The 24,994-nt window shown below is 37.4% G+C and overlaps 1 protein-coding gene and 1 pseudogene across 1 annotated transcript; both read right to left on the bottom strand.

The window, feature by feature from the left end:
• Nucleotides 1-815: 815 nt before the first annotated feature.
• On the bottom strand, nucleotides 816-23,487 carry LOC133868849 (cysteine-rich receptor-like protein kinase 10; annotated as a pseudogene).
• Nucleotides 3,736-18,677, bottom strand: LOC133869317 (uncharacterized). Its single transcript, XM_062306289.1, has 10 exons — nucleotides 18,173-18,677; nucleotides 16,472-16,543; nucleotides 14,518-14,563; nucleotides 5,953-6,844; nucleotides 5,568-5,812; nucleotides 5,237-5,470; nucleotides 5,025-5,117; nucleotides 4,814-4,915; nucleotides 4,225-4,719; nucleotides 3,736-4,116 (listed from the first exon to the last, which is right to left on the bottom strand). The coding sequence occupies exons 4-9, from the start codon at nucleotides 6,836-6,838 to the stop codon at nucleotides 4,414-4,416; spliced, it is 1,866 nt and encodes a 621-aa protein (XP_062162273.1). The 5' UTR covers nucleotides 6,839-6,844; nucleotides 14,518-14,563; nucleotides 16,472-16,543; nucleotides 18,173-18,677; the 3' UTR covers nucleotides 3,736-4,116; nucleotides 4,225-4,413.
• Nucleotides 23,488-24,994: the final 1,507 nt, after the last annotated feature.

Raw genomic sequence — 24,994 nt, 5'->3', positions numbered from 1 at the left:
TGAGTTTGCAGGGGGATGTTAGAGAATATATTGATACTGTATATTACAGTACTCTCCATATATTGTAGGATTTGATTTAATCCTCATTAATTGTAATTGATTATAATCAAATCAGATTTGAATACATTCAATTCTGATTTGATTATATTCTCTTTACATATCATTTTGTATTCTCTCTATATCCCTATAAATAGGGATCATTTGTATTATAAATTAATCAAGTAATAAGAGCATAATGTAATCTTAGGGCTTTATCCTATGGACGTAGGTCATCGATCGAACTATGTAACATTTTTTGTTTCTCTTATTTTATTATTTCGCATTTTATTTCTTTTAGGTTTTAGATTTCTTTCAAGGAATTGATTTCTGACGGTTTTTCACCTGTTCTAGACGGTTTAAAACCGTCCAGAACTATAAGAATTTGTGTAGTGTCTTCCATAACATACCATACTATTTGGCACGAGAAGAGCTTGATAAAGTCTTTCTCTTGCTTAAAATCACACCATTGTAAGTAGCCTATTTTTCATCTTTCAAAGTTCATCATTTTATGTTTTTATGTTTATGCTTAAACCTATTAATGATAGTCTTGCTTAGATATTGAAAAACCAATTTGAACAAATAAAAGAGTGATTATGTTCCTTTCATTTAAATGGCCAACTCCATATAGTGCTAGCTATTTTCATATCCATGAGATCATGAACCAATCTATTGCATGAAAAATACATGAGATAGCCAAACCTAGTATATGCATCATATATTCCAAATAAATAGATTTTACTTAAGAAACATATTATTTCCAAAACCCATATGATCGATCTCATAATACATAACGAGCTAATCTTGATTTCATACTCTACGTGTTAGCAGCTCTAATACCAAATGATATAAACTTTAGGTAGAACCTACTCTTAAAAACCGGCTGGCTTGCAAAATAAGGGTCACTAAGAGCTTATATACATATGGTTAAGATTACACTTAAATCAATGTGTGTGACACTTAGAATCATAACACATATGAACCATTCCTCCCCTAGAACATGTACTAGAGGGCTTTTAGTTTAATTATGTCTTAACATATTTCCCCTAACAAAATGAATCACCATTGTCATGAAATTGAAATTGAATGAAAGAAATCACTCAATATATCATTAATAACAATATATTTTATCTTCTAAAATATAAAACTCTTGGTATATTTTAGCGAGGATATGGCTCTGTAATTGAAGCCTCTTTTGCTGACGCTTCAACAAATCTGTTTCTTGATTGATTTGATCGTATTACCCTAGTATTCTGCTCCCTTCGAGCTGACATGTTTGATATAGTGCTTTTGTCCATAAGAAATGCAGGTTTTTTTGGTACTGAAAGAGTGATAGAGTCGTCATTAAGCATAAGAAGGACCGAAGCCATTGTTGGTCTGTTAGCTACATTATCTTGAACACATAGTAACCCAATGTGGATGCATCTCAACATTTCTGTTGTTGAATTGGCCCTTAATGTGCGATCTATGAGATTTAAAGCTGTCCCTTCCCGCCAATTTTTTCATGCCTACAAAATAGATAATTACGTGGGTAGACAATATCAAAGAGAACATTAGTTTATTTTCTCAATATCATGTGCCACTTTTGAGGCAAAAAAGAAACATACACAAAAATAATTGTACTTACATAGCTAAGAAGGCCTTCTTCACTCTTTCCCTTTCGAAAAGAACTTATTCTTGTCCCACTCACTGTCTCCAAAACTAAAACACCAAAACTAAACACATTGGATTTTACTGAAAAGTGTCCATGAATTACATATTCTGGGGGCATATATCCACTACATATAAACATTAACAATATCAGTTTAGATTGAATGACAATATAGGTTTTTCATATTTATATTTGAAAATTTCTTTAATTTCGTCTTATTTATGGGAGAAGAATTCAATCGCTTCCACGTTTTTATGACACAAAGTAAATATTAGTGTTACATAGCATGCTAGTTATGATTCTTTGCTCTAAACCTACATGGATATACTTACTAGGTCCCCATAACTTTCCTCGTATTGCCTTGACTTTGATCTAGCACAAACAATCATGCTGTGCCAAAATCTAAAATTTTTGGATTCATATCTGCATCTAATAAAATATTTCCAGCTTTTAGATCGCGATGAATAATACGAAGTTGAGAATCTTCGTGAAGGTAAAGAATTCCTCGAGCAATGCCTCCTATAATTTTATAGCGTCTTTCCCAATCCAGAACTACACGCTTGATTGGATCTACATACTCATTCAAGCATATGATTCAATCTGTTAAACCAATATACGTGGAGGACTAGACATATCAATTAGAAAATTATCACGAATAGATTCTAACATTGAAGTAGAAGTGCAACCATACCAAATATGAATTTATCGAGGCTTGAATTAGGCAAAAACTCATAGATTAGAAGCCTTTCATTTCCTTCCAAGCAAAATCCTATGAGCCTTACCAAATTCCGATGTTGAAGCCTAGCCACTAACACAACTTCATTCTTAAATTCAAGATTTCCTTGGCCAGAAGGTTTGAGCAACCTCTTTACAGCTATTTCTTGTCCATTTGGGAGTCTACCCTGAAAAAGGGAAATATATATAGCATTTGTAAACCTCAAGTTTATAATTAATGCTTGATTTAAAATATTATGACTGAAGAAAATGATATAATTTTCTAATTCACCTTGTAAACAGCGCCAAATCCACCTTGTCCAAGTTTATTTGCATTTGAAAAGTTCTATGTAGCAACTTTAATTGTGCCAAAGTCAAATTGCAGCGATTCAACACTACTAATTTCATCCTCAGCTTCACCTGAAACAAGTCAATACACATGAATTAGAGTAATGCATTGCCTAAAGAAGAATAAGGCAAATGATATTATGTGCATATTAAAACAAGACTCTAAATGGAACAATATTTATCTTGGCTTCTAATGTAATATTGTTTGATTTTTGATTTTTGATTTTTGATTTTTATTATTATTTAGAAGTTGTTAAATCACTAATTATTTCAAAAACTTAACGTGTGGGATTCATGTTGAATTTTTTAATTGGAATGAGTGTAAAACTATGAGAGTTAAGATTCGAATGCATTACCCATGTTCTAATACCCTATTATAAATCATCAATTATCCCAAAAATTTAAACGGTTAAAAAGAGTTGAATTTCTTTATTTAATTAATACTTGAACAAAATTTATCTAGAACACTCATCTTTCAACTAGCTATATATACCTTAACGTCTTGAATTACTGGTTTAACAATCGATGCATGTTAGCTAGATTTTGTTTTAGAATTGTGCTATACATCCTTATCCGGCCCTTCTCCTATCCTTCTTTGTTGACGTGACATTATCAATACACCTTTAGATCAACCTTAATTTAATTTTTTTAAAAAAAAAAAAAAATCAAATGGTAATTTGATATTGCCACATCAAGGTGACACTACAAAAAAAAATTGGTTTTTGCCACTTGCAATTCGCCACGTGTACAGTCACTATACATGTGGCGAACTGTTAGCCACGTGCAAGTGGCCACGTAAATACACGTGGTGAATCAGATCAACACTAATTGCACAATTAGCCGCGTGTATAATAATACACGCGGCCACCTGTTGGCCACGTGTATTATTATACACGCAGCCAAATGTGGAATTTTTTTTAAAATATTTAATTCTGTTTTTTAATTTCTTTTTAAAATATATATATATGTATATTTTTTTACTAAAATTCTCCAAAATTATTTTATTTAAAAATATCACAAAATCAAATTACACAAATTAATCAAAACAACAATATTTAAAAATTTGAATACCATGTACTAATAAATGTATTCGTTACTAACAACAATAACTTACACAACAATATTAACAAATTTAAAAATCTTGATCTAATAAAGTTATTCGTTACTAACAAAAAAAAAAAATACACAAAATATCTACAAATCTGGAGGACGTCGCTGCGGATCACGAGGTGCAGTCCCGGGTGTGAACTCGCCAACCGGCGATTGTCCCGCAAGAGATGGTGTAACGGGCGATGGAGTCCCGAGAGGGGATTGTTGGCTCAGCAATTGTCCAACAGGCGACACCGGACCAATCGTTGTCGCATTACCTGCAAGTTAAAAAAATAATTAACCTATATAATATTATATGCAAATTTAAACAAGTAATGAGAACAAATTAAAAATAAACCTAAGTGTATACATAATATGAACCATACCTGCAGGCGCACTACTAACAGACGACGTACTACCTACGTGTGCAGGTGAAGACTGCTGAGCACCAGGGCATACGAACGATAATCCTGTAGAGGACATGAAGGCCTCAAACTGTCGCATGCGCTGCTCCACAGCATCCAACTGTCGTAGGCGCTGCTCCATGCTGTCAGCCCGCTCTCTCTCGGCCCGCACTATGCCCTCCAACCCGTCATTCCTCTCTCTCTCTCGGCCCGTAACATGATACCCATCTCCGCAATTTTGTTGGCAGCCCAATCCTGAGATGTGCCCTCGGCCGGTCCCCCCCGTGTGCGGGCCCTATACGAGAAACAAGTCCCGCGAACATGAGTAACGTTCGGCCCAACCTGCCGAACCCTACCCCCATACTCGGGTCGCCCAACTGCCTGCTCGTACGCGTCGCCAGGTGCCCAACGCACCGTATCTGATGAAACGGATTCCGTGGCAGCAGGATCAGTGGACAAACTCTGTGTCATCCGCTCCTGTACGTCGTCAACATACAATAAACTGATAATTAATAAATATTTTATCACACGCATAACTAATAAATATTAATAACATAGAACAGTAGCATACGCATAGGTCCCGTGTCCGCTCGTTCAGATAAGTGCCGTCTTTCCTTGTGTACGTCTTCACAAACGACTCGGCGCGAGTAGGGGGCGTGCCAGATGTAGTTGCCTGTCGCCATACAGTATAAATATATAACAAACATTGGATATTCATTTAATGTTATAAAAGAACAATTACGCACAAATAAGAATTAAAACATTTACATATTGTTTCATACCTCATCGTGATTAAATCTGGCATAACTTTTGGACCCCAGACTATGGGGGATGTCATTCTGCTCCCGCAGCCGCTTCATTCGTTCAAACCTCGCCTTTGCATTGAACATTCCGAAAATAAATGTAAGAATTAACACACTTATGTGCTATGATTAAATGAACTGTTTATTAAAAAAACACAACATTATAATAATACATTCAAAGACCTACATACCTGATTTCTTTTTGTGCACCACTCGTGCAGTACGTCCTCCACATCCGTTCGGTCATACTTATCAAAAAACGTATCTGGCATTCTCGCACGTATTGTCAATGGCGTGTCACCGTCTTGAATATTTAGCTGGGTCCTCAACTTCGACTTCCACGAACGGTGCTTACGGCCCATATCACCCCAGAATTCGTTCTGTGCGAGACGCTGGTCGACGGATACGGGTACAAAAAATTCTTGCTGCACATTCAATTTAAGGAATAATTTTAGCAGTTCAACAAAAACTTAATCTTAACTTTAATTTCACTAAATACATATATTACTTTCATACACATACCATTATGGCATCCCACATTGCCCGCTTAATCTGCTTATCTACCTTTGCCCATTCGTCCCGCAAGTGAATGTGGGACCCGCTCCGTAAAAGCTTGCCCGCAGCCCGTCTATAACGATTGCATGCTCGTCCCACGGGTTGTGTTGCAGCATTGTACTGCAACACAACTTTCTTCCCCCTCGGGAGCACCCAATTTCTCTCTGGGTCCTTAATCACCTCAAAATAGATGCTCCCGTCTGGGTTATACCCTAGTCAATAAATATAAAACGTTAATATATTAACACTAAATAACTTAATTATATTAATATATTAATAAATTAAAAATTCAATTTAAATATTATACGAACTTACTAAATTAAAATATAATGATGTATAAAAATGTACTTACCCATCAGCCGAATATGGTCGGTCGCTATGAGCTCGGTCGCTGGGTCGCCAGCATGCTCCTCGCCTACCTCATCTGCCGGGTGAGGCTCATCATGCTGATCGTCATCTGAAGACATATCCTGGGGGACATCATGGGCCAACTGATCAAGACCCAACATCACATCGTCCCCCTCATGGGGCATCTGGCTCTCCCCCACATCTGGGTCCTGACCCTCCCCAGAAAGCGGCAAGTGGCTTTGTCCATATACAGGCACCTGACTCTCCCCAGGTGCCGGGCCCTGGCCCCCTGCCGGTGCCGACATCTGTCCCGACCGCATAGCCGGCAGAGGCATCCTCCCCCGCTGTGACAGCGAGAATCTGTCATCCTGAGTCTCACTATCAGGGTTCACTGGCATAGATGGTGTAAGGGGGTATGGATAGTACAACGGGAATCTGCTCAGATCATGACACTCTGCCGCCCACCATCGATCAATATGACCCGGTGAGGTCATCCCCAACTGCGATAACGTCGTGTACGAAGAAGGAGAATATCCAGCTGAGCTTGTCTGGCTGGGATCTGACCTGCTCATCCCCGCCGTACCCGGGGGCAATGGTCTATAAACGGCGTCTGGGTGGTGTGGCCACGGTGTAGTCTGTAGTGCCGCTGACATCGCCGGGGTCGAGGTAGGCGGGTATGGAGAAGGAGAATATCCAGCTGTGCTCGTCTGCCCGGGATCTGACCTGCTCATCCTCGCCGTACCCGGGGGCAATGGTCTATAAAAGGCGTCCGGGTGGTGTCGCCAGGGTGTGGTATGTAGTGCCGCTGACATCGCCGGTGTGGATGTAGTCGTGCAAGGCACGGGTAGGCGTGGTGCACGATGTGCGCAAGTAGGGGGTCTCTGGTCCATCGAAAACTGCGAACAAAAATTTAGACAAATTATTTGAAATTCGTATTAGTTTTGATATTAAAAAAGAATATGCATATTATACAATGAGCTCTATGCAAAATAAGAAAGTATTTTGAATTTAAGCGAATTGTACCAACAATAAATATAGCAATCATTGTATAACAGGAGCTTCAATCGGATCAATGTCAGGCCTGTCGTGATCGAATTCATCATTCATATCATGCAGGTCATCAGTGGGTAGTACGAGCGGTACACACTCGTGATATGCATTATCTGCATCACTACTCCCTTCCCCCTGACCAACATCGTACACGTTGCGCGGTTTAGTCCTCACGGCACAAACCCAGTTTGGGTTCCTTCCATCCTCGACATAAAACACTTGGTCTACCTGAGATGTAAGCACGTAAGGCTCGTCAGTAAGCAGTTCTCCCCTGTGGACGAGGTGAGTGAAGTTGACAAACGCTAGGCCATAATCATCGACTCTGAATCCTCTGTCCAACGTGGGGTCCGCCCAATTGCACTTAAATAGGACGTACGTAGTCCTATCGTAGTACTCGACCTCAACTACATCGGTTAATTGCCCGTAGTAGGTTTCGCATTAAACGGTTGGCACACATACGCCGCTGTTCTGAGTCCTCCTTCCCACATCATGGGCTAGCGTGCGGAACAGTTTCCCGTTCACCACGTACCTGTTATACTTCACTGCTGTCTCCTTCAACCCTCTACTGTGCATAACCAAGTTCTGCCCCAATTCCTCCCTACGTTGATCGTCAAGGCCATCAACCTATGTTATCATTTCATATATTAAAAGAATACATCGGTTAATAGCGGCATATTGTCGAACCCTATCTTAAAATGACACTGAACATAGGTAAATATTATATACCAAAATACCACTATTTCCTTACATATGTGCGGTACCACTCGTAGAACTGCTCATGATGTTGGGCTTCAATTAGAGCGTCCGTGATGCGACCCCTAACACATGATCGCCTAATAGCGTCTTTGTGCATCCTACATTCAGCGGACATAATTAAAAAACTACTTCTTATCAATTATATCATTTGAATCCGGTTCAATATGTAAACACTACTTACATCCGCAAATTGAGAAACTCTTCAGAGTTGAACACAATATAACGATGAATCTGATGCATCGTCAACCGGTTCAACCTAACTCGCGTTCCCGCCCCCTTGGAACCATCAGGATTTCTCAAAGGTCTATTGTGGAAGGTTGGTGCATTTTCTAGATATCTCGAACAAAACGTTACTAGCTCGATCGCTATGTAACCTTCTGCAATGCACCCCTCAGGAGCCGCTTTGTTGCGTACATTCGACTTGAAACCCCCAAGACTCCTGGTGTACACACATAAACATTAAAGGCTTGTCCCCGTTTAATGCCACGAGTTACATGAAAATATATATATATATATTTTCTGCGAAATTTTACCTCTCTGCCGGGTACATCCACCTATATTGAACGGGTCCGCCGAGTCTACACTCGCGCACAAGATGCACGACCAAGTGGACCATGCTAGTAAAAAACCCAGGAGGAAATACCTGTTCCAGCTTGCATAGTGTGATACAGACGTCACCTTGCAGTCTGTCCATCTCAGCTTGAGTTAGCTTGGTCGAGCATATGCCTCTGAAAAATGCTGAAATCTCAACGATAGGTCTGACAACTTTGTCTGGCAGTGAATGACGCAATGCAATTGGTAGAAGCTGCTGCATCAATATGTGGCTGTCATGACTTTTTAACCCTGAAATTGTACGGTCCTTCATCCGAACACACCGTGAAATGTTCGATGCATATCCGTCTGGAACTCTCACATTTTGAAGAACCTTTAAAAAGCTTTCTTTATCCTCCCTGGACATCGTGTGACAAGTCGCGGGTATATATGTTTTACCGTTTGCGGCGGTGAACGGATGCAATTTAGGTCTCAACCCCATCTCCTGCAAATCCAGCCGAGCTGCCAAGTTGTCCTTCGTTTTCCCTTTGATGTCCAAAATAGTGCCAAGTATATTGTCCATGACATTTTTCTCTATGTGCATGACATCAAGATTGTGCCGAAGCAAATTGTCCTTCCAGTACGGCAATCTAAAGAAAATACTTTTCTTCTTCCACACAACATCATCAGCACCCCGTGCACCCGTCTTCCGCTTCTTCCGTCTCGTCTTACCCGCGTTCTCATCCCCAAACGCAACTCCGTCCAACTGTTGGAGGATCTCGTCCCCGCAAGGCACATCAGGAGCACATTCTAACTCCTCAGTCCCATCAAACGTTCTTCTGTTCAGCCGCCACAGATGTTCAGTTGGCAAGTACCTCCTGTGTCCCATGTAACAAAATTTACAACCGTTCTTCAAATGTTTAGAACGTGTCGAATACATGAAACAAGGACATGCCTTCAAACCTTTGTTAGGCCAACTGGATAAATCTGCATACGCCGGAAAGTCGTTTATTGTCCACATCAACTGAGCTCGCATATTGAAATTCTCCATCTTCGCAGCATCTAGTGTTCGTACCCCTACACCCCACAGCTCCAACGGCTCATCAATCAGTGGCTGAAGGTAGACGTCGATATCCATACCAGGTGAGCTTGGTCCGGGGATAACCAATGACAGGATGAATGACGTCTGTTTCATGCACATCCAAGGGGACAAATTGTACGGTACAAGCAATACGGGCCATGTGCTGTGGGATGTACTCATGTTCCCAAATGGATTGAATCCATCTGCTGTCAGTCCAAGCCGCACGTTCCTACTGTCTGCCATGAAATCCGGATGTAGAGTGTCGAACGATCTCCATGCCTCACCGTCTGCGGGGTGACTCAATACGCCGTCCCTAGTGCGGCCTTCTGCATGCCATCTCATATTGTGCGCAGTGTGCTCCGACATGAATAACCTCTGTAGCCGTGGGATGAGTGGAAACCATCTCAACACCTTCACTGGACGTTTTTTCCTCGACGATATTACCTCACCATCCTGATCTAAATGTATATCAGCCATCCACTTAGATTCTCCACATACGGTGCAGGTATCTAAGTCTTTATTGTCTTTCCAGAATAACATACAATCATTACGGCACGCCGGAATCTTCTCATACCCGAGACCCATGGAACTGAGAAATTTCTTCGCCTCGTACGTATTAACCGGCAAGGCCTCATCGCAAGGAGGCAATAACTGACTGACAAGCTCAAGAATATCAAAAAAAATCTTGTTACTAATACCTCCCATGCACTTCAAGTTGTAGAAATGTACAGTTGCACTCAATTTACTGTGTTTTGTACCGGGGTGAAGTGGCTTGTCGGCAGTCTTCAACAACTCAAGGTACTTCAATGTGTCCCTTGCAGGGGTTCCTTCGTTTACTTCTCCGGGCTGGCCAACATGATCGGTTTCACCTACTTCGTGCACGCCGAAGGCGTCACGCAACATGGCGTGCATGTCACCACCTTGTTCCAGTTCTCCGCCTTGTTCAGTGACTTCTACAGGTTCAATGCCACGGAGAGCCGTATCTGTGACACTGGGATGGTCGTGACCCCGAAAAGGAGCAGCAGGGTTTAGGGTAGTCTCACCATGCATATACCAGAAACCGTATCCCGTGGACATTCCCTTCCCCCCTGTCAGGTGGGCAAGAACGTAATCTGGGGGGTGCCGCTGGTTATTCCGGCAGTACTTACATGGGCAGTAAATTTTCCCATCAGCAGCCCTACAGTTACGAACGGCGAATGCCACGAACGCTCTACACCCGTCGTTATACTGTGTCGTACCCCTAGGTGCTGACATCCACGACTTGTCCATATTCCTCTGTACGTGAGTTAACAGTCTGAAACGAAATATGTTATTTGATTACAGCAAATAAAGTGCTTGTTTGTTTAATGTTTGTTTTAAACAGTTAACTCAAAGTATCATTTTTTCATATTTTTTTTAGGGTTTAGGGTTTTTTCTTTTTAGGTTTTAAGGTTAGGGTTTAGGTTTTTAAGGGTTTAGGTTTTAGGGTTAGGGTTTAGGGTTTAGGTTTTAATATTTGTAGGGTTTAGGGTTTTTAGGGTGTAGGGTTTTAGGGTTTAGGGTTTAACTAAAATAAAATAGTAATAAAAAAAAGAGATCTCGAACCTTTTTCTTTTATATTTTTTAATATTCTTCTTTCATTTTTTAGGGTTTAGGGTTTTTGTTTTTTTTTTTTTTAGGGTTTAGGGTTTTAGGTTTTTAGGGTTTAGTTTGTAGGGTTAGGGTTTGGGTTTACCTCACCATAAAAAAGTAATTAAAAAAAAAAGAGATCTCCCCCTTTTTAATTTTTTTCTTTTTTAATATTCTTCTTTCTTTATTTAGTGTTTAGGGTTTTAAGGTTTCTTTTTTTCGGGTTTAGGGTTAAAAAGGTTAGGGTTTAGGTTTTTAGGGTTTGGGTTTTAAGGTTAGGGTTTTGGTTTTAGGGTTTAAGGTTTAGTTTTTAGGGTTAGGATTTTAAGGTTAAGGTTTAGGTTGTTAGGGTTTAGTTTTTAGGGTTAGGGTTTTAAGGTTAGGCTTTAGGTTGTTAGGGTTTAGTTTTTAGGGTTAGGGTTAAAAAGGCTAGGGTTTAGGTCTTTGAAGGTTTAGTTTTTAGGGTTAGGGTTAAAAAGAATAGGGTTTAGGTTTTTGAAGGTTTAGTTTTTAGGGTTAGGGTTAAAAAGGTTAGGGTTTAGGTTTTTGAAGGTTTAGTTTTTAGGGTTAGGGTTTTAAGGTTAGGGTTTAGGTTTTAGGGTTTAGGGTTTAGGATTTAGGGTTTAGGTTGTTAGGGTTTAGTTTTTAGGGTTAGGGTTTAGGTTTTGAAGGTTTAGTTTTTAGGGTTAGGGTTTTAAGGTTAGGGTTTAGGTTTTAGGGTTTAGGGTTTAGGGTTTAGGTTGTTAGGGTTTAGTTTTTAGGGTTAGGGTTTAGGTTTTGAAGGTTTAGTTTTTAGGGTTAGGGTTAAAAAGGTTAGGGTTTAGGTTTTTAGGGTTAGGATTTTAAGGTTAGGGTTTAGGTTGTTAGGGTTTAGTTTTTAGGGTTTAGGGTTTAGGGTTTAGGGTTTAGGGTTTAAAAAGGTTAGGGTTTAGGTTTTGAAGGTTTAGTTTTTAGGGTTAGGGTTAAAAAGGTTAGGGTTTAGGTTTTTGAAGGTTTAGTTTTTAGGGTTAGGGTTTTAAGGTTAGGGTTTAGGGTTTAGGATTTAGGGTTTAGGTTGTTAGGGTTTAGTTTTTAGGGTTAGGGTTTAGGTTTTGAAGGTTTAGTTTTTAGGGTTAGGGTTTTAACGTTAGGGTTTAGGTTTTAGAGTTTAGGGTTTAGGGTTTAGGGTTTAGGTTGTTAGGGTTTAGTTTTTAGGGTTAGGGTTTAGGTTTTGAAGGTTTAGGTTTTTAGGGTTAGGGTTTAGGTTGTTAGGGTTTAGTTTTTAGGGTTAGGGTTAAAAAGGTTAGGGTTTAGGTTTTAAAGGTTTAGCTTTTAGGGTTAGGGTTAAAAAGGTTAGGGTTTAGGTTTTTGAAGGTTTAGTTTTTAGGGTTAGGGTTTTAAGGTTAGGGTTTAGGTTTTAGGGTTTAGGGTTTAGGATTTAGGGTTTAGGTTGTTAGGGTTTAGTTTTTAGGGTTAGGGTTTAGGTTTTGAAGGTTTGGTTTTTAGGGTTAGGGTTTTAAGGTTAGGGTTTAGGTTTTAGGGTTTAGGGTTTAGGGTTTAGGGTTTAGGTTGTTAGGGTTTAGTTTTTAGGGTTAGGGTTTAGGTTTTGAAGGTTTAGTTTTTAGGGTTATGGTTAAAAAGGTTAGGGTTTAGGTTTTTAGGGTTAGGATTTTAAGGTTAGGGTTTAGGGTTTAGGGTTTAAAAAGGTTAGGGTTTAGGTTTTGAAGGTTTAGTTTTTAGGGTTAGGGTTAAAAAGGTTAGGGTTTAGGTTTTTGAAGGTTTAGTTTTTAGGGTTAGGGTTTTAAGGTTAGGGTTTAGGGTTTAGGATTTAGGGTTTAGGTTGTTAGGGTTTAGTTTTTAGGGTTAGGGTTTAGGTTTTGAAGGTTTAGTTTTTAGGGTTTAGGTTTTAGAGTTTAGGGTTTAGGGTTTAGGGTTTAGGGTTTAGGTTGTTAGGGTTTAGTTTTTAGGGTTAGGGTTTAGGTTTTGAAGGTTTAGGTTTTTAGGGTTAGGGTTTTAAGGTTAGGGTTTAGGTTGTTAGGGTTTAGTTTTTAGGGTTAGGGTTAAAAAGGTTAGGGTTTAGGTTTTAAAGGTTTAGCTTTTAGGGTTAGGGTTAAAAAGGTTAGGGTTTAGGTTTTTGAAGGTTTAGTTTTTAGGGTTAGGGTTTTAAGGTTAGGGTTTAGGTTTTAGGGTTTAGGGTTTAGGATTTAGGGTTTAGGTTGTTAGGGTTTAGTTTTTAGGGTTAGGGTTTAGGTTTTGAAGGTTAATTTTTAGGGTTAGGGTTTTAAGGTTAGGGTTTAGGTTTTAGGGTTTAAGGTTTAGGGTTTAGGTTGTTAGAGTTTAGTTTTTAGGGTTAGGGTTTAGGTTTGAAGGTTTAGGTTTTTAGGGTTAGGGTTTTAAGGTTTGAGTTTAGGTTGTTAGGGTTTAGTTTTTAGGGTTAGGGTTAAAAAGGTTAGGGTTTAGGTTTTAAAGGTTTAGTTTTTAGGGTTAGGGTTTTAAGGTTAGGGTTTAGGTTGTTAGGGTTTAGTTTTTAGGGTTAGGGTTTAGGTTTTGAAGGTTTAGTTTTTAGGGTTAGGGTTAAAAAAGTTAGGGTTTAGGTTTTTAGGGTTAGGGTTTTAAGGTTAGGGTTTAGGGTTTAGGTTTTAGGGTTTTAAGGTTAGGATTTAGGTTTTTAGGGTTTAGTTTTTAGGGTTAGGGTTTAGGGTTTAACTAAAATAAAAAAGTAATAAAAAAATCTCACTCTTTTGTAGGGTTTAGAGTTTTTAAGGTGTAAGGTATTTTGGGTTAGGGTTTAGGGTTTATGGTTTATGGTTTTTTGCTTATTTTTTAGAGTATAAAGTTTAGGGGTTTGGTTTTGAGATTAGAGTATAGGGATTTTAATATTGGTTTTGATTTAGGGTTTAGGGTTTATTGTTTAGACCTTTGTTATAAATTGAATAATAAAAGAAATTATTATAAATGGTAGACGGTGGCCAAATTTAATTTTCTATATCTATCCAATAATTGTTGGATACGATCATTTTATTATAAAATGATGGCGAGTTTACTTTGAAATTTTTTTTTGTTTGTAAAAAAATTACCTGAAAATGAACAATTAAACTTTTTTTTTTTGTTCTTAAAAAACCCAAAAATTGTTGAAATAGTACCGCATACTTATTTATATTTTATTGGTTTGCATCATTGATTTTATGATGAAGTTAATAAAATAATGGTGAGATTGTTTAATCTGTTCAAATGTTTTAGCATAAATTGCCACAAATAATAATCCACACACCAATTCGTAGTACAATAAAACATATTACAAAAAAGAAAAATAAAACAACTGTACGAATATTTTCCATGCATAACGACCAACCACATCAAAACACATAAAATTACACAACAATAGATATTCAAACCCAACAAAATTAACAGCATTGCATAGACCATTATTAATTGCTAAATCCACAATTATTATATGAAACTATTAAAAAAATTAGAAACAGATTTTAAACAAATTAATTTAAATGCACCAAGTTTATTATAGCCAAAAATAAAGAAAAAAAAATTAATGCTAAAATTACTCACAAATATTTTGTTTGGGTGTATTTTATGCTCCTTAGCCAAAATGTACCTGCATTAAAACATATTAGTCCCAAAATAATATCCCTCCCAAAATAGCAATCACGTACAAGGCAGAGAGAGAGAGAGAGAGAGAGTGTGTGACGACCCATTTTTTTTTTTTTTTTTATACAAAACATTTCATAAATATTAATCTCTTGAAATACTAATGGATCCTCACAGTGGCACGACGATGTGTCGCAAAGCCAACATATGGTACATACCCCATAATATGTACCTGGTAAATCAGAGTACAACATCTAACTACTATGCAGCGGAAAACATAAACTCAATAGCGGAAATCAAATCTTGAACATCTATCATAAATTAATAACAACAAGAGCCATTTAATATCTGTGTTTAAGTCTTTCCACAATATAAATACATAACAGAATGGCTTAATACAATAATGAGTGACACATGCGTCACAAGCCATAACAAAACCTATAAAACTGAGGACGCCCATGGTCCCGCAATTACGACCATCGCGGCAAGCTTCGGTCATAATATCCCAAATGCACGTCTACAACCCCCCATCAACTACGACCCGAGTACCTGCAGCCAAAAGGACATCATCTATACGGTTGTGGGGGTTTGCCACATCCGTATAGGTGAAATTATGAGTTCACCACCTCAGTGATATTAAACTAACTGAGTTTTCGCAAAGAACCAACTTTTCTTTTTAGTCTCGCGTACACTATAACAGCTACCACTTTATAACATTTTGTTTGAAAACTCCCATAGCTGATATAGCAAACACCGACTATCAGAAAACATTTAAAACATACTATGTAGTTGGACCCATACGTAGAAGTTCCATTGGCATGGAAGCAACCACGTATAAACCCACCTACAATAATACTTTTATGTTGGTAGCTCAAATGCACATAGGTCTAACGTTATTAACTGTGATAACACTGTGCCTCAGGGCATTACAACTTCATGTCAAAGCACATAGTTGTCCATGCGGTTACTAGAGTAAAACTCTGATATCCAAGCACTTCTTACTGATGTGCGACGGCAATCCATCTACCTACTCCCAAGCCACACTGATATTGCAACCAATAGCGTCAAAACCAAGCACACTAAGCTTACAACATGCCATCTCGCTCTTTAGTACAAGCTTACTATCATTTTCCGAACATGGTTAACACGGAATCCTAGGGCATTACAACTTCATGTCGAGCACATAGTTGTCCATGCGGTTACTAGAGTAAAACTCGGGTATCCAAGCACTTCTTACTAATGTGCCACGACAATTCATCTACCTACTCCTAGGACGCTATATTACTCATACCGAACCATGACAATATTCTTGTTCGTCCAAGCTCAATGTTATGAAATTATGCAACTAGACGATAGCAGTATACATAAGCTCTTTTGCCATTAAAACTCTTAGGCATAGTAATACGTCTAGTACAAAAACTACAATATTCTATATCATGAAAACATTATACAATTTAACAATGATATGCATGCTCATGATTGCCCTTCCATTTCTTATGTCAATCCTTTCATTCCTTGTGCTTTGTCCTTTCATTCCTTTCATTCTTTGTACTTTGTCCTTTCATTCCTTTTATGCTCATGCTTTATGCTTTACAATTCAAACTCTATTCCCTATTCTTTACAAATCATGCTTTCTTCAAATGCAATAAACCAATTAACATGAAACTTTATCATTCTACTATGCATAATTTAAATCCCAACCGCAGCTCACATTCAAACAATTTAAAAATAATTCTACACATTTCATCCATTCATCATTTCATAACATCATTGATATTATTTGAACATAGTTGAAACTACTCAAAACAACCAAAACAGATAATCAACATACAGTTGGTTCGAATTTATAAAACACATATATTTTGCTATTTTAATAAACATAACAATAATAGTTTTTCAGTGAGTAAAATATCACCTGGCTGCATTGGACTCACGACTCCAACTCTACATTGAAGGACCCATTGAAGTCTCCAATGATGACACGATCCTGGAAATACTTATACATTAGACTACGCTATGGAACTCTTCACTCTATGACACATAGACTACCCGCGTGCTCACACGTCACATTACCCGTGTCTATGTCTAGTTAAGTATCTTAAGCTACTACTAGGTTATCATTGGTTTTAGGTTCACATTTTATCTTGTTTATTAACTACACAATGCCCTTACTATTTTATTTGCCTACTTATCATTATTACGTCACATTACCGTTGTTAATCCTTTAACGGCTTGCTTATTAATTTACTAAGTTAACATATATATTTAACTCATGTATATGCAAGTGTATATATGCATATACACATTCAATGCTTAAACCTAATCAATGACACCTTTAAGTACCTTGTTTTTCATGGATGAATGCATTGGTTATTTACTTACTTATTTACTTTACTCTATTCCTCATTTTTCGCCAAGTATAGAGACTAAAATCTATTTATTTTACTTATTGGACTACACTTTCCTTTATTCCCTACATTATATTAGGTCAATCAACACAATACACTACACAACTATCATTTCGACTTCTCGACTATCACCATCATTTACCCAAACTAGACCAATTCAATCATTAATCAGAACCCACATTTGGCTACCATAATTTCAAACAATAAGGAATCCAACTCAATTAGCTATACCCTCAACGTCCACACTTCTAAACGCCACAATTCCTAACTCATTCAACTTAAGCAAATAACCATAGTGTCCACCTATTAACATAACACTCATTCGGCCTTACTAGGAAAATACACCACAAATCAAACTCCACCCATGTCCAATACCAATTCATCAACAATCAATGAGAGCCCAAGAACCAAAATGCCACAAAATCCAATAGCCATATCTATTAGGCTTTACACCAATTCATAATCAATCCAACACAAATAAACTCAAAAATCCTTTACAAACCTTCTAAAATCTTTACTAAAATCTATCCTTAAGTTAATAATTAACTTTACATGAAAATCCAAAAATCAAAACCACAATTCTAACTCAGCAAAAATCACATCACTTGCTTCACATACATGTATTTAGCCCTATTTCAAGGAGAGTCGATAACCATCAATTTCTCTTCAAACAACATTCGGCCAACCCGAAGCATCATCCAAAACAGAAAATTAATCCAAAGACCCATTCGAATTTTGCAATTCAGAAACCCTAAACATAAATTATAACTTAATCCCCAAACAAATCGGTATTAATCAACCAACAAAACATCAACAAAACCCATTCATCCACAACGCTCAGTTCACATTTTAACAAGAATAAACCAAGTAACCCTTAATCTTCAACTTAGATCAAACCCCCAAGAGACCCCTACCATTCGGCCATCCCCATCAAACCCTCAAAATAAATCTCCAAAATCTCAACCTAAATCACAATCCATCACAACATTCAGCCACCAATATATCAAGACCCACCAACAAATTAGCCACAAACATCATCCAGTTACTATCAAACACAAAGAGGAAGACCCATTCGGTCTATCCAACCCAAAACACCAAAAATCACCCCAAACTCATACCCAATGCAGAACCTAAACAATAAGAAATGATTTTGTGCTATAGATGCAGTGGAAATATGAAAATACGAAGAAGAAGGCTAAGGATTTCACCTTTGGAAGCTTCTCGGAAAACTACCAGAAATCCCACCGATTTTGCTTCATTTCGCCGGAGATCGTGTCTCCTGGGTTCACCGACGACGACTCCGAAAATCGCATCCCCCAGCCGGCCACTCGGTCACACGGGTCACGTTTGATCTCTCCCGGTCTCAAGCCTCTCCAAGTCTCGGGTTTCCAGCTCTCCCTCTCTAATTCGGGTCTCTCTCTCCATGTGTATCTCACTCATCGTCAACGTGTGTGTGAGGAGAAGAGAAAGAGGGAAATGGGAAGGGGGTGCTGTATGATGGAAGAAGGAAGGAGAAATGAAGAGGAAAAGGGCCGGGTTGCCGTGCGTGGAGAGAAGAGGAGGAGAAGAGGGGAGGGAGAGGGGTTCGGGTGAGCTGCTGTGCGTGCGTGACAGGGGAGAAGGGAGGAAGAAAAGGAAAGGAAAGAAGAGGAAAGAAATGGTGAGGGCTGCTGCTGAAGGGGGGAAGAAAGAAGAAAGAAAAGGAAAAATAAAGAAATAAAAGGGAAGGGGACACGTGTGTGGTTTGAGAGGGGAGAAAAATGGATAAGGTTATCTCTTCCTACCAGATCATAGACCGACACATGGCAAATGGAGATTCTCTTTTAAATAAAGCCCCTAACTATTACAATTTATAATAAAACCCCACCTTATTTTATTTCTATCATTTGGTAATTAATAAGTATCTCCACATTTATTTTAATAATGTTCAACCCATCCAATTGATTACTTATTCCGTTAGGATCCATTATTGTTATTATTATAATAATTCTATTATTTTATCCTAGACTTTTTTTTTTTTTAATAACATAACATCGCTTAGAATATAATATTAATCCGTCTTATTTAATAAATATGATTTATTAATTGATAAATTCTCCACTTAATTTCTTGGTCTTTACACAGAGAGAGAGAGAGAGAGAGAGAGAGACCGGGAGAGGTTTCACAGAGAGAGAGATGTAGAGAGAGATAGAGACAGAGAGATGGATGTAGAGAGAGAGGTCCGGACCTAGGGTTCCTACTGTGGTTCGGTTAGAGAGAGAGAGAGAGAGAGAGAGAGCTAGAGAGAGAGACAGAAAGATAGAGAGAGAGACAGAGAGAGGGAGAGAGGGAGATGTAGAGAGAGATAGGTCCGGACCTAGGGTTAGGGTTCCTGGTTCGGTTAGAGAGAAAGAGAGAGAGAGAGAGAGAGAGAGAGAGAGCATGCACCTATAGGATGGTGCACGCGTGGTGCAGTGACGGCCGGAGAGGGAGCTGGCCGGAGAAGACAGCGGAGGGCGGTGGTCGGTGGTCGGTGCTGACGTCCGTGATCGCGATCGACGGAGACGGAGACGGAGAGGGAGAGAGAGAGAGAGAGCTGAGTGAGAGAGAGAGAGCTGAGGGAGAAATGTGTGGATCGAGGGTAGCTTCCTCTGGAAGCTACCCTTTTTTTTAAAAAAAAAAAATTAATTAAAAATTAGGCCAGGTGGCGCGCGGGAATTGTCCCGCGCAGGTCACCTGGCCAAAAATTGGCCGCGTGGCATAATGCCACGCGGCCAATTAGAGACGTGTATACTAATACACGTCTCTATCTGTTTTTTTTTTTTTTTTTTTTGAAAAACGGAAAATATATATATATATTTGTATTTGCAAACACAAACACAAACCCTAATCCGACCCTAAGTGTATGTAATATATATAGTGTTAAGGTTTACGTAAACTCTAACCTATAAAACTAAACCCTAAACGATAACCCTAAAACTAATTCTTAAACCCTAAGTCTGTGTTAAGGTTCCTAATTAGAGTTAGGGTTTACTTATAAGTATACCATATATATGTAAAGTACTCAACACGTAAAACGTAAACATACTATAAACATATTGCACGTAGCCCATAACCCCTAACCCTATGTCTATATACTATATATAGCCATAAACCCTAACGTACTTTGTTATGTTGCATATTTTTTTTTGTTCATCGCCGTGTATATATATATATATATATATATATATATATATATATATATATATATATATATATATATATATATATATATATATATATATATATATATATATATATATATATAGTACAAATTTGGTTTAATTATGCATTTAGTACTCTATATAAACATAAACCTTAACACTAAGTGTATATACCTATTATATATATCTATAAACCCTAACCCTAAGTGTATATATATACTATATATAACTATACTATATATAGCTATATAAGTATACTATATATATATATATATATAGCCATAAACTCCAATGTTAGGGTATATACAAGTAACTATAAAGGTATATAGTTTCGGTACGCCGTTTACATGCATGCATGCATGCATATATTATATATATGTATATACAAATATGACAAGATAGTTTTCAAATACAAATACAAATACAAACACAAACACATGCAACCCTATATGTATGTACTGTACAAATTGCTAAACCGTAAACTATAAATTAAAACTAAATCCTAACCCTAAGTATATATATATATATATATATACTATACTAAACCCTGACCATAAAATTGAACCCTAAATCCTATAATCTTAACTCTAATCTTAAGTGTATGTACCATATGTAAGCCATAAACCATAACCTTAACCCTAATATTAAGTGTATGTACTATATGTAAGCCATAAACCCTAACCTTAACCCTAACCCTAAATATATATACTATATATATAGTTATAAACCCTAACTCTATGATCAAATGATAGTTTGACCAAGTTTTGAACATTGAACTGGATCAAATGATAGGGGCATGCAATTTTATACTTGTGTAAGGTATGCTATAATGATCGGGACCAGAAGGCCAACACATTCAGATGGATGTTCTACGAACCCTAACCCTGAGAATATGTACTACACATACAATAAATTAAGTCCTAACGCATAAACCATATTCAAGAAACTCAACCTGCATGTAAACCCTAAAACATAACTATAAGTACAATACATACTAAATATAGCACAAATTTATTGTTGGGTATATAATAATTAATTTTTATATAAATAAATTCAAAAAAAATTAAATACAAGTACTGTACAAAACTAATTAGTTTATAAACTCTAATTTGGTATAGGATACATAGTAATATTATCATGTACATACTATTTGTTTGGTTTTTTTTTTTTTTTTAAAAAAAAAAAGAGTTCCAAAAATATTTTTTCAAAAAACACCAGTTGGCCACGTGTATTTTGATACACGTGTCCAACAGAATGCCACGTGTAATTTATACACGCGGCCAATTTGCCGCGTGTATAAATTACGCGCGGCCAATTGGCCGCGTTTATAAGTACAGGCGGCCAATTGGCCGCGTGTATAAATTACACTCGGCCAATTGTTTCTACGCCACATATGGCCACGTGGTCAGAGACACACGCTGCCATCTGGCCGCGTGTCTACAGTAACCGGTACTGTAGACACGCGGCCATTTTCATAGTTTTTTGTAGTGTGAAGGATGTAAGAAGGACTAGAGAATATAAAATAGCATTTCTTTTTGTTTTATAACAATCTCCAAAAATGTCACATTTTATGTAGAATTATTAAAATATTAATTAAATTATTAAATTTATCATTCTCCATCAGCTTGAACTTTTGAAACTAATAATGATTTAACATGATATCAAAATTGATGTCATAAGTTTAAATCTTGACTTCATAATTAATTTGAGCATTGGTGCTTAGTAGTACTTAAAGAATCTGGTACGTTACTAACCACAAATTGTCTAAACATCCTCTCTCTTTTTCGTTTTTTTTTTGTACGTGTACTTATATCAAGGATATCATTAGCAACAACGAAAGATAAATCAATTTCTGACTTGCTTTCAACTTTCTTTTCTGCCTTCCTCACTCTTAAATAGAAGCAACAAGCGCCGATACAGATGATTAGTACAGCAGAAACAACAATTGGGACGACTATAACAATTGCAGATGGAGACGAGTTACTTTTCTTTCCTGCAAACACCAGAACCCTACTTTGGTTAATACATTCCAAATTTGGAATTTGCATTAACAATAGATACTGAGAAATGTAATCACAATTAGAAGTACTTTTGGAATCCATCAATTTGTGCACTATACGTAAAGAGGGGCAAAAAAAAAACACCCGATCAGCAAAAAATTGTGATGGTTTTAAAGGGGTATATAGGATGATGGTGGTATATAGCATTACTCCATCCAACATATTGTTTACATATAATCAACTTTTTTGACACGTTAATTACATATTGTACCTACCCGCCCCAGATAAATGATTAAATTCTTCATCCTAACTGTTTGGGGCAAGTGAATTCAACATATCCCTCCGGCACGTAAACTCTTCAAATTTTACAAAATTTATAGCAACCTAAAATACATAAATAGACAGCTCCAGAGTATATATGTATGTGTTGAAACAACCTATAATTACTCAATGGCTCCTTTGGTCAGTTTATATATGCGTATAATTTTATTTTATTTTATGAAAGAATTTATGCATGAAGCATGAGTACTATACCTTGTGTAGGTGGAGGCGGTAGTAGCGGTGGAGGGGATGCTGGTGGCACTGGCGATGGAGGTGGCGGTGTTTCCTCAAGTAGTGTAAGGTCAAAGAAAGCGGATATCTCATACCATAAACCACAGCTGGGTGTTCCGTACCTCCCTCCCACCATTCCAGCATGAATAAGTCCCATTGTCGCCAACAGACAGTTGTTGCATTCCAACTCCTCCAAATCCGGAGTGCACTGTGCAAGTGCATATATATTGTTTGGAAGTTGGCAGAGGCAGCCGCACTCCCTGCAACAAACTTGCGAGTAGAATTTCCAGATGAAGCGCGGCTTCTAAGTCCATCTAACAAGGTTCTTAGTGCCTGGTTGAACCCTTCTACGTCTGATGCGTTTTGGACGGTGTAAGCGATAAATGAAGGCTGAGATTCCATAACGCCAAATATATATCTGTATTAGTATCGTACCATACATTTATCGGGCCATATGATTGCCTCCTTCTGGTTGGGACAATAGATCTGTAAAAGATCGTGACTTGTGGCGTTGACAAAACTACAGCATATATTCTTCGGCGAAATGTCTCCTCTACAAAGTGCAATCGCGTTTACTTTGTCAGGGTATTCGCCGATGGAGACTTTGTAAAATCCGTAATCAATTTCGGTGTTGGAAGACATGGAGGCCAGGACGCTTTGGAGGTTTTCCCCGTAGGTACTGTTGCTGGTGTAGTAACCACCACTACTACAGACATGCTGGGCAACCGTGGGAGTAACAGGATGTATGAGAATGAAGCACATGAAGAAAAGCAATCTTGAAAAACACATCTTGCTTGTTCCTAATCAATATATATATATATATATATATATATATATATATATATATAGGATAATTACCTTTTTCCCCCATGAACTACCAAAAAATGCGCAATGCCCCCATGAACTACCAACTCGATCAAAATAGAGCATTCAACTACCAAAGACAACCATTTTTCCCCCTTCCGTCAGTCAAAGGGGTTAAAACAAACGGTCAACGGGTCATGTGCCGTTTTATATGGGGGCGGATAGTAGTTCATGGAGGGAAAAGAGGAAGATGGTGGTAGTTCATAGGGGGAAAAGAGGAAGAAAATGAGGGTAAAACGGCGTGTGACTGACGGAAGGGGGAAAAATGGTTATCTTTGGTAGTTGAATGCTCTATTTTGGTCGAGTTGGTAGTTTATGGGGACATCGCGCATTTTTTGGTAGTTCATGGGGGGAAAAGGTAATTACCTATATATATATATATATATATATATATATATATATATATCATTTTGGATATTTTTATTGAGAAAAAAAGTGATTTGCGTGTTTGCCGAGTTGGAGACTTCTGCTGCTTCTATGTTCAATATTCCAAGCACACAAAGACCAAGACGTTGAACATTTCAGAGTCAATAAAACCTTAACTCAAACTCTTCCTTCAACACGTTTTGAAATTGAATTAGGAGGTAAATTATGAAGACTAGATTCAAATTTATGATCTTTCAATAAGTCAACAGTTTTTAAAATATTAATTGGGAGGTGAAGACTAGTAAGCGCAAGCTTGTTTGGGAAGCTACTAAATCCAACTCAATTATGGTTTTTTCTTTTGGATTTATGTTTGCCCAAATAAACCCATTTTTTTTTTCTCAACCCAATCCAACTCTTTTTAGCAGAATTTGCTTTCGAAAATAAAGGAAGAACTTCACTTAATTATAATCTCTGTTCTTTTATCACTTTCGAAATAAGATTCACAAACTTTAAAAAGTGTCAATTTAGGGTATTCATCTTTCAATTTTTTTTCAATTTCAACCCCCCGTTAAAATTTTCTGTTAAATCCTGTCGAAATTTCTAAAATACCCCTCATTTTTTATGAAAAAAAAAAATTGCAAGGATTTAGGATTTTGTCAGAATTTAATAGAATTTGCAAAAATACTCATGCTTGAATTTTTGAATTTTTTTTTGTAATTTGTTGTAATTTTTTTTATTTTTTTTAAAAGATATAGGTATTTTGGAAATTTTGATAGGATTTAACGAAAATTTCTAACGGATGGTTGAAATTGAAAAAAATTGAAAGATGGATATCCTAAATTGACAAGTTTTAAAGTTTTGGTACCTTATTTCAAAGTGATAAAAGATCAAAGATTATAAATGAAGTTTTTTTCAAAAATAAATTTACACATAAAAGTCACGAGAGAATACACGTTTAACTAATTTTTTCCACTTTTTGTGAAACATTTACAAGCTATTGACCACTAGTTTATAAAAACAAATTTACAAAAAAAAAAAAAAAAAAAAAAAAAACCGCTTTAAGAGA

Source organism: Alnus glutinosa, chromosome 5, assembly GCF_958979055.1.
Source record: "Alnus glutinosa chromosome 5, dhAlnGlut1.1, whole genome shotgun sequence".
Taxonomy (NCBI): domain Eukaryota; kingdom Viridiplantae; phylum Streptophyta; class Magnoliopsida; order Fagales; family Betulaceae; genus Alnus; species Alnus glutinosa.
Note: the sequence above shows the minus strand (reverse complement) of the source record. Positions and strands in the feature narration are given on the sequence as shown.